The sequence below is a fragment of the Pempheris klunzingeri genome, chromosome 19, assembly GCF_042242105.1.
Source record: "Pempheris klunzingeri isolate RE-2024b chromosome 19, fPemKlu1.hap1, whole genome shotgun sequence".
NCBI classification, from domain to species: Eukaryota; Metazoa; Chordata; class Actinopteri; order Acropomatiformes; family Pempheridae; genus Pempheris; species Pempheris klunzingeri.
This window is the reverse complement of record NC_092030.1, coordinates 4168631-4179620: the sequence shown is the minus strand read 5'-3', so window position 1 is coordinate 4179620 and position 10990 is coordinate 4168631. Positions and strand designations below refer to the sequence as shown.

Below are 10990 nucleotides of genomic sequence, written 5' to 3'. Positions count from 1 at the left end.
AGAAACAGACAATGTTCATTATTACATCGACTGACTGACCGAATCAATGCTGTGAAGGAAGCATAACTTCTGCCAGCCTCGTGCGTCTGATGCCAAAGCAGCAGTTACGGGCATTATGGTCTCAGCTGATGGGCAGGAAGCACCCTGTTACTCCGGCCCTGAGGGATGGACGTAGAGAATAAAGTCCGGGGTGGTCGGGTTGGGTTATCTCGACTTTATTTCATTTACGACAAGTGATTATATGTTGCATGATATACTTGTGTAGCTGTCTGATGTTCGATATAGGTGTTGTTTTATTTCTGTTGTTATACCTCTTTCTATCCATCCATCCATTGTTCCTGGATGTGTGTGAAGACCCACATGGGGGAGAAAGAAAGAGGGAGATCAGAAAAGAGATACTGGCCTTTCACAGACCACCAGCAATATCACATTACATAGATACTTCCTTAGCTGGAGAATATTAAACTATAGATATATAGACCCCCTGATAACCTCTTCCACACATCTCTTTTGGAAATGGTGGCATGTCAGCATTACTTTCAGATTAAACAGTGTTATCTGGGGAGGACCATTTCTCTCTTTAAATTTCACTCAACACCAGGTTTGAAGGCAATGTTCTGCTCTCCTCTGTGGTCTGGTTGGCTGTGGTCAGAAGTGTGCTCTGTTGCAACCGTAACCACAAACAACGCGATGAGAAGTAAGAAGTTAAACCACTTGAGGTCAGCAAAAGCAAGATTTTCAAGGGTTTCAAGTTACTCTTTAAAATCAGGAAGGCACAGTACCATTGCGGCTTCAGTACAGTCGAACAGTACAAGGTTTTAGGATCTCTCTTCTGATTTGAGCTGTGCAGTATGCTGTTTGTTTTGCATTTAAAGTACATGCTTAATATGACAGTGTCCACTGTAGGACTGAAACGAACAATTATTTTCATTATCAGTTTATCCGTAGATTATTTTTTCTATTAAATGTCAAAAAATGAAGAAAAAAAAAATCCCATTTGTAATTTCCTAAAGGTTAAGGTGAGGTTAGGTCTTCAAATTACCCATTAGCTAAGAAAAGCAGCAAATCCTCACATTTGAGAAGCTGTGACTGACAGATATTTGCTACTTTCTTGATTGAATGATAAAACAGTAAGAGTCATTAGACCATTTAAGTTACTATAACCCCTTTTTAACTTGATACAGACTTCAGTGTTACATGTAAGTTGTTGTTTGGGGTTAGTCAGCCACATTCATGTCTGGTGAGAGTGACATTAGCTGCAGAGGAATAAAAGGCATATGTGAACTATGTCTGGTAAAATGTGTAGGTTATGTGTATTAAACTAGAAATCGGTTACACAGATAAAGGAATGTTACTGATGGAGCCAGTAGATTTAAAGGTAGAAATGCATTGGCTCTGTTTATTGTTATGAGGGGATACGGCTCGCTAGCTGAAAGTTTTTTAAACTCTTTGTTTTCAAAGTCATTTGAGAAATGATCATCTTCCCTAAAAGTCCTTTGGGAAACTACAGTCCTGACCACGCCTCACATTTTTGGATGTCTCTTTGGATGTCAGTACGGCTTGTAGACAGTTACTGTGGAAACATTCAGTAGCATATGATTTTGTGCACCACATGAAATAACAGAGAAACAGTAAGCACCAGTAAGCTTTCCATATAGTAAATTAGAGTTAATGTCAATGAGTTTTGGTATGGTGACAATATTTTACGTTTTTGCGGGGGGGTGGTGGTAAAGTTAAGGGGGCAATGACAGAAACAGTAGCCATGGACATGTGCAGCAAAGTGTTGGTGTAGCTGAACATAGTGATCGTCCACAGTCAGATTATCTCCATCTCTAAGACAGATCGGTCAAACCTTTACCAGCAGGTCAGTCACAGCATGAAGGTTTATGTAGCTGAATGGGAGCGTGTCGGTTGGTGGGTTGGTTGGTGGGTGTGCACGTGGGATGACCACAAACACGACTGACTGACAAGAGCGACTTTGCTCACTGTACTCGTGTCTCACATCCCACCAACTCCGGGTGGCCTGTGTGAACTGTATGAAAAGGCCCAAATACCTCGAGTACAGGGTGTCAACACCTGCACCTAGAAACCCTGTTAGCCTTTCTAGCTTTCTGCAACAGATTGAAGTGACACGCTCTACCGCTTGAGTGGGGCGCTCACATTAAAAAATATCTTTCTTTCTTTCTTTCTGCTGGTCCGGTAGTTATATTGAGTTGATCCAAAACTGTGTAGTTGTCAGCCTATTGATTGATTGATTGATTGATTAACTGACTGTGTAGTTTATATCAGAAACACAAGGTGCATCCAAGTCCAACTTTTTCCAGTTTGACAACTGTATGTTCTCTCAAGCTAGCTCCACATATTATGCATGGATCCAATTGAAGCTTTTTTTTTGTATATTATTGTATATCGCACTTAAAAATCCATTTCATGTATGTTATTATAAGTGATGTTTATATGTAGAGAAAAAGAAAACATATTCTTTGGGATAGATTCGCAGACATGGTTTAACTCGGTCTCGTGTTTATTTGTAAACACAAAGTGCTTAATAGCAGTTTTACAGTTTTTATATTATGTACAATTCAATGCTGAGACCCATTAGACAAAAGATGCATTTGATTTAATTGGAAAATTATAACATAATTCTCAAAGTAAAATTCCCAAATCCCAAAAGTGATGAGATCCCCAGAGGACTTAGTGCCTGAGGATAATCCATGTCTGGAGAAGCTTCCCAGCTTTGTTTATTTGTGTTTTTCTACCCAGTTATATGAAGCTGTGTTACTGTACGATTACTGTATGGACAGTGTGTTTACTGAATTTGTCATCCTCCACCTCGCTTTACTCAAGTGTCTGATGTCATTTGTTTGCAGTCAGATGAATGACAGATGGGTTTTCCCTCTCCAGCTCTTCTTGATTCCTGTGGCAACAACAGTAAGACAGAAAAAATGTTTCATTTTCAAATCATATTTAACAGAGCTTGTGTTTTAGTTTCTGTCTAAAATGGAGAAAATGTGTGCAGATAGATATTAGATGGGTGTGAGTTATTAAAGGAAAAGGATCTGAACTTTCAGAGCTTGTGTAAACTAAAAAAAATGTACATGCAGCAAAATGTTCGACTTACAAAACGTAAAAAAAAATCCAAATTTGACCTGTTATTCATCCCTTTAAACTGCACATGAAAATTGTTTGCTATTGACTGAATGTGAGAGTGTGTTGGATATTAAATGATTATTTTCCAGGACTTCAAGGTCTGGTTGAAGTTAATTCAGATAATGAATTTGAATTCATTGTCACTTAAATACTTTTATACACAGATGAATACAGCATAGCTACACAAATAATGGTAGTAATTCAAAAGTATAGTAAATATGAGAATCTAAAATGCTACAACTGATGTTTTGTCATAAGTGTTGGCTTTCAGAGATACCATAGTTAATATTTTTCCAATCCAACACTAAAATGAAAGTCAGCAATATTTTCTCAGTTAAAGAGGTTTTATGATTTATGTACTCGATACATATGATACAGTTATAATGACCATCCATCAGGCTGAACTTTACGTGGGCTGTGTGCAGTGTCGGTGGGTGTTTTTCACCCTGACCATCCTCTTTTTAAAGTTCAGTGATCTGTTTTCTTTCTGTACAGTGTGAAACTGTCCCCACCTCTCTGTTTCACTCTCGTGGTCTTTTCTCCCTTTTGTGGACACTCTTGTGGTTATTGTCAGTCTTTCTGTGTTCCTCTGCAATATGTGATGGCAGATGGAGCCTGTTGGTTTTAGTTCTTATAACTCAAATTACACTCAGGCATCCATTCACAGATGTACATAGTTTTGTTGCTTTATGTGTACAACAAATATCACCATAAGCTGTTTTTTTTTTTCTTTCTGTCCTTGTTTGTGTCTGTGAAATAAATACTATTTTATCACACTTGTGGTATTCACAAGCTTTTCTTCCATGTCTTCTCTTCCTCTTCCACTAAAACTGCCTCTTCTGTTGGTTAAGTAAAACATAGGTGACAGTTTAGTCTTTGGTTGGTTGTAGCGTTGGTGATCAAAGAACAGCGGTTACTCTGAACAAATGAGCCAGTGGTGCCGAGGATTGGTTGTCTCTCACACATACCGTTGGTGTTGTTTGTCCTTGCAATTCTTAACAAATTTACCAGATTTCCCCTAAAGCCTGTTGCGTCCCATTCCATCTCTTTTACAAAGTTTCCATAATGTGCCTGTGACAGTGTCTGATGAATCCCAAATGCTCAAGCCCACTGTTGTTGTCTTTGTGGAAGGATCTTTTAAGATGTTCAACAGGAAGGAAATTGCCTCGGTATTCTGGCTCCACTTCCTGCACCGCAAACATGTCGTCACACAGGCTTCAGCATCCTCAGGGCCCGAGCTTCAAAATAACAGGAGCGTATGTTTTATAGCTCTGCTGGTTGTCTTTGATGCGAGGTGAACCACTTTTATGTCTTTGTTGATGAGGAAATCTTTGCTGAGGAATGTTTTTGCGCTCTGAATAACCACCGGTTTGTGGACACTGATCATACGTCCTGTGCTGGTGTGGTTGTGGGTAACACACACTGATATGGAAGCACAGTGGAGGGTGTACGTTATTGTCCTTAGACCAATGCAGAAGGCAGTGAAAACGCTGGCTGGGGTCAACTGCTTCCTTTCCTTTCTGCTGTGTTCAGGATATTCCCAATTAGAGGCAGCAGCTCAGCACAAGGCCTTTGAGAGAGAACTGTTAATCAGCAGGATAAATGGCACATTCAAATTCTGATCATTTCCCAAGATTCCCAGATGCAGTGGGACCACATGCCGACATGTCAGGTGAGATATGTTTCTTTCTTATCTTACTTGAAAACTATTTAATATATCATCATTTAAATATCATCTATGCTTAAAAAAAAAGTAGCATACCATTAGCGCGAGTAGAGAGAAGTCAGTGAATGAACCTGCACACTTATTTCCTTGTTCAAGCAAAAGCACAATCCTGTTTTTACCTCTAAAGAGCCACCAACCAGTCCACATTCAACACACACACGCTCTCATTTCACAATAATGTTTTGTAGCTAAAGAGAACAGCTGATTTCAAGGGACCATATTGAAGAACTCATCCCCTACTACTAAACAATCACTTTATTCAATCATTTCACAAATTCTGTAATTCCAAGTTGATACATTTTGTTTCATACACCAGTAGGGATGTGGGTGAAAAGAGGAAGAAGAAAAAAAAAGGTTGCTTTCAGTGCAGAAATGAGCATCTCTGCGTTCTCTACGCTGGATCCTTGTACTGACAGTAAGAATCTATTCCATTGTTTAGTGTCAGGACATAATGAATTTAGAAAGGCTCCTGGTTTTGTACCGTGGACAGCAAACCCAATTTTAGCAGTCATTCTTTTTCTGCTCATTATATAATCTCATTGCACTTTATTTTGATGCAGTATATCTGAGACACAAATCCTGTTTAGTTGAGCAAAGATACAACACATATTGATGCACAAATACAGAATATATATAGGATATATTTTATTGATAAAAAGAACACTACAATAAACTATCTTGTTACGGTCTATACTTTCTTACTATTGAAATCATCATTTTATAAAAAATATTCAACTAATACAAAACATAACTCACACAAACAACTTAAAATGTGCAAAATTCAACATAATATTGCATTAATGAATGTCACATTGTAAATATGAACAGTAGTAAAACAGGATGTTTCACTGAAAATGGGACGGCAGCCATTGTGTATCCTTTCAGTTAAGTAGGTGTTAGGTAAGCGTAGTACAGTGCGGCAAATATAGTTTCCAATCTGTTCTTTGCACTTTCCAATTACAGTTTCCCAAATAATTGAAATGCAAATGATAGTGCAACAGCAGCGAAATAAAACAAAGACTGTAACACACAACAACTAAAAATACACAATTTAAGTCATATGTATCAGCACATTTCCCCTTCTGACAGAGCCGGATCAGTACCAAATGAACAAATTGTTAATCCCCATAGCTCACTGCAGCCATCTAGTGGACAACAAGCATCACTACAATCTAAAACACCAGCAGCAGAAACGAAAACAGAATTTATTTAAAGTAGTTGTGGCTGATATACTGTGATTAAACCACTGTTTCAGTTCAGAAAGACAGAAGCAGACTGTTAGAAAACTCTTGAGGTGCCTACCGTCCCTTTTATAATCAAAGCATATCAATTACCTTCAAAGAACTATTAAATCCACTATCCACTCTATTAGACATCATGTATAATTTGACATACAGTAAACAATACTGTTAAGGAATGACTGTGTGGGATCCATCTACATCTAAAATAGTGTAATGACTTTCTCCTTGCCACCTCTAAATGTTCTGTGTACTAGTAGTTAATAATATTCATATAATGATAAATAGTTCAAATAAACAGAATGTCCTCCTGCTCCATATGGTTTTACCAGCTGGGAGTTTCAGCATGTAAACTATATCGTATCAATCATTAAGTTACAGTAGTGCCACGAAACTGCAGAGGAACAATATACAGCAAGTTCATTATTTTTTTTCTTTCAGTTTTATATTTCTGTAATTGACAAGTATTATCCAGATATTACTGGCGATTGACACACTATAGAAGAACTTAATGTTTACAGCTTCAAGAGTAAAAATCCAGCATCTTTCCAGTTCCTGTAACCTTTCTATGCTTGGTGTAAAATAGAGCGGTCGCCATAAATACACTTACCACGCTGACTTTAAAGGACAAAATCACCATCATCTCATCCTCTGCTTTGGCTTCAACAACTGAGCCAAATCTGCAAGAGTAAAGAAGACTCGGTGAATGATCCAGTTTGAAACTGTAGAGCTGAGAGCAGTTTTCTGTCACTGGTGTAACAATAGGAAGCCAGAAAGATGGCCGGTAATCTGAATTGGGTCACACCAGCGTCATCACCGCAGTATCTCTTAAAAGTAAAAGACCTCTTACTTGATCCATGCACACAGCAGAAGAGCCTTTTACAACCAACACATCAAGTGCTTTGGATCAAACATCTGTCTGAGCAGCTAATCCAAACCTTTACTGGAGGCACAATGTCGCCATGGTTTTTGAATAAGGATGTGTTTTTTCCAGCTATATTCAACAAAGCCATGTCAAGATGCAAATTATAAAAGGGAATGAAAAATGCCGCCAGGTTACACAGCCTCACAATCTTGATCCATAACCGGGGCTGGCATGGTTGGCACTGAACAGCTGATTTACCAGAACTGGGTTCTGTAAGAACAGTTAGTTTTGACGGGAAAATAAGGCTCATCCAAGCAGCAAAAGTGCGAGGTGACAGCTGGATTAACAGCCAAAGACCAGTGTTGTTTTGTGGTGATTAACAAATGAATCTGTCACTGGAATGTGGTAATGATTTACTCACTCTGCAATGAATGTGCATTCAATTTCACTGCTAACATACTGCTGGACGCACTGAGGGTGAAAGTGACTCTGATAACAACATGCCAGTGTCACACTGCCTGTGGTTGACCTTTGGTTGACTTTTCCTTGAGTGTTGTTCAGTGAGGACGGACGGTCACGGTTCAGGGGCTGAGGAACGATGTGACTGGTGGAGGTCAAGTCTGTGGTCTGCTATAAAGGTTATGGGGAGGTGAACAGACAGTCAAGCCACTGCAGAATGATATGCCAAAGCTTTAAAAGGGTCACTCCCTCAACACATAAGACAGTTATTGGAGATAAGCACAACTCTCCAGATAAGTCAGCAAGATTCTGGTATATTTCAGATACCAGAAAAAAAAATCCATGACAGTATTCCATGAATACTGGAATGTTCTTTTTTTTTTTTTTTTGAAAAAGCTAAATTTGTTATTTTACAGATGTTTTCATCCACTAAAACCCAAATTTAAATTGTTTTTTGTTTTCCACTATGTTGGTGACAGTTTCCTCAAAGCCAACAGTATCCAGTAATTATCTCCTGTAATTTCAAGTATTTAAAAGTTGTTTCCAAAATCTGAAACCATTGTAGCCCAGAGGGGCTGCGTACCAGATCAGCACAGGGCGTTGTTGGTAAGTCAGTGACATCTAAACATCGATGGCCACGCCATGTTTGGTGGAGATCACATCCCTGGTTCCTGTCAGATACATGAGCACCGAACACAAGTGAGGAAGTGTCGCCGTGGTGCTGACGTACAGCCAGTAGGGGATCGGTGCCGTGTTGCCCAGCGGGCACACCCACAGGCCGTGGCGCACGGCATCCCGGACATGGTGGGTCGCCATGGAGATGAAAAGCATCCACGGCAGGGAGCACCAAGCGTCTTTGAGGCGTCCGATCCACATGAGGAAGCGGAGGGAGAGACAGAGGATGGGGATGAGGGAGGAGCAGTGTAGGGGAGGACGCTGAGGGAGGGAAACGGCAGCCTGGAAGTTAAGTAGGAGAGGGAATAACTTGTAGCTACTTTACAAGACCTTCTGCAACAGAGTAATATCATTCCACAATGTATTAATATTATTACTCCCAAGAGCTTTGCTGCGGGAGTTTAGGAGAATTATTCATCAACCCCTCACTACTAAAAAAAACAGAACTCTGACCCTGCCTTCTGATGACTGATATTTGAGTGTATGTTATTTTCAACCACTCTCTTCTGCAGTCATGTTTGTAATCTGTGGTGACTGAGGAGAGCCCAGCTGATACTGGACGTTTGATTCATTCAGTACTTGCACACTTTGTCTGGTATTGTTTTCTCATTCCTGGGAAGCTGCTTTCTGTAGACATGATCTAGCAAAGCCACACAAATGGCCTGATTTGGTTCAAGGATGATGTGTGTTCAGTGTTCAGTGTCTCTGCCTGAATATTTCTACAAGAAAATATGGTGCCAGACAATCACTACGCACACGCCTACGATATTCTGTTAAAGGGCAAACGCTGACTGTTTCTTTACTCACTGCAAACGTGTAAAGATGCAAGACTGATCAACATTATAGAAAGTCATGATTCTTTTCTTCTTTTTTTCAGTGACTTTTTTCATCTTAAAAAATGCACCCTTTCTCCAGAATTAGTCCTATACTTTTGTGGACTGTTTGCACATTGCTGATTTGTCACACATGGCATATTTCTAGACTTATTACGCTTGTCGGGGGCAGCTCTTACCTTGAGTGACAGAGATCCGGCCATATAGAAGTGGTCCAGGTCTATGATTGACGCCAGGAGACCAGCCAGCAGCACCTCATACAGATCACTCTTTTTCCTCAGTCCAATAACAACCGCCCATGACCACAGCCCCACCAATCCATGCGTGGCGTTGTCCAAGGCAGCGCGCAGCCACAGGTGGTGCTGGATGACCGACAGCTGGAGGGTGTGGTCCGCCACCACACAGAACGCACCCAGTCCTGCAGACGCCAGCAGAGAGGCGGAGCTGAATGTCTGTAGGAGGGCCTGGGCTTTCTCTGTCTCCACAGCCAGGCTGAGGGGTACGGGGGCACCCTCTCGCCCGAGGCCCACCCCCAACAACGGGGACGAGGAGGGGGAGGAGTCAAGCTTGGAGTAGAATCCTTGCATGTTGACAGGTGGCTGCGGGGGCCAATCGGCACTGAAGGTCAGCAAGAGTCAGGTAGACTGGAGAAGGATGGAAGGAAAGAGACGGATTAATGAGGGGAAATGGAGAAGGAGAAGAAAGTGGGCTGAGGCTGCAAGAGGCATCATAGAAAGTGAGGGGGAGGCATCAAATAGAAAGGACTACTGTGTTCACTGTGTTAGTACTCCAGCTGGAACGTGGAGTGAGTCACTTGCATCACAGTCATCTAGGAGTCATCTGGGAGCTCTTTGGGCCAAAACAACATGTAAAGTGCATTCCAAATAAACACACAGACAGTTCTTAGAATAAAAATGAGTTGCTTTGAAGATGTGTACCTCTGTACAGTACACTCCCTGCTGGTGAAACCTGAACACCTCTCTTTGAGAGAGGAATTACGATTGTTTTGTTATCAAGTGAATACACCTCCCATGATGATGTGTTCATACCACACTGCGTTGTGTGTCTCAGAAGAAAGACATCAGACATCACAGTGATGCACATTAGTTACTACAAATGACTAAAACTAATTTTAGTGCCGTTTCATCATTATACTGACTATACATGACATCCACACACACTGCATGCAATAGGCTCTTTTTGTCTTCACAACTGCACAATCTTGATCTTCAGATTCAAACGAATAGACAAAAATGTGCATCTCACTGCAGCACCACAACTAAATTAAACTAAATGACACATGCACGTTACCTGAAATAAATGCATCCCTTCACGAACAAAGAGGACATAAAACCTGAGACAAGCATTCCTCTACCCCAGCTCCCCCTTCACATCCAAACACTGTTCATTAGAGACACCAGTGTTCATGGAGACCCGCAGGGAACGTAAAATAGGTCTCCGTCTCTCATGCAACTGAGTGAAATGTAGGACAGCCTCAAATGGCAGTCTATCTGGATGTCTCTCATCGTTACTGGCTGCTGATGTAACTGCAGCCTCTTGCTTTTGAAAAAAATCCTCCAACGTTAGCATGAATATTTAATTAGCTAGGTAACGTTAGTTATTTTTGTCACCTGCTGGCAGCTCCCGGTTAACTGCTGCAACGTCAGCAAGGCTAACTATAGTTAGCGTCTTTTCTTATTCGCATGGCATTAACAAACACACGTCTGAAACATTAAAACAAGTAGAAAAGCTCATCTTACCGAGCTACAGTATCACCACAGACAGCTAGCTAGCAGCTAGCCGGCTAACAGTGACAGTCAGAGATGCTGCTGCTTTGTGTAGGCGGACAGCAGCTGTCACCATTAGCTCTGCTAAAACGGCAGTCAGTTACACAACATCACACGTCTCACTAGCTATTAAGGCGTGTAATTGATTTATACATTAACTAATTCAAATGTTTTTATGTCATTTTCGATCAACCGGTTGACAGGCATCACTATACTCACCCCATCGCCCTCCTACGTCGGTTATTCAAAGCGCCCAG

The 10990-nt window shown here is 40.9% G+C and overlaps 1 protein-coding gene across 1 annotated transcript; it reads right to left on the bottom strand.

Annotated features, from left to right (window-relative positions):
* Positions 1 to 7937: 7937 nt before the first annotated feature.
* On the bottom strand, positions 7938 to 10990 carry tmem267 (transmembrane protein 267). The gene is made up of 3 exons (XM_070850973.1): positions 10953 to 10990; positions 9126 to 9590; positions 7938 to 8395 (listed from the first exon to the last, which is right to left on the bottom strand). Exons 2-3 carry the CDS (start codon positions 9531 to 9533, stop codon positions 8060 to 8062), a joined length of 744 nt encoding a protein of 247 aa, XP_070707074.1. The 5' UTR covers positions 9534 to 9590; positions 10953 to 10990; the 3' UTR covers positions 7938 to 8059.

What these genes read in the sequence shown, in the direction of transcription:
- tmem267 (XM_070850973.1), bottom strand. Translation starts at nt 9,533, where the DNA reads ATGCAAGGATTCTACTCCAAGCTTGACTCCTCCCCCTCCTCGTCCCCG. An exon ending in CCGGATCTCTGTCACTCAAG is followed by an intron (nt 8,396 to 9,125) that starts GTAAGAGCTGCC and finishes CTTAACTTCCAG; the next exon opens with GCTGCCGTTTCCCTCCCTCA.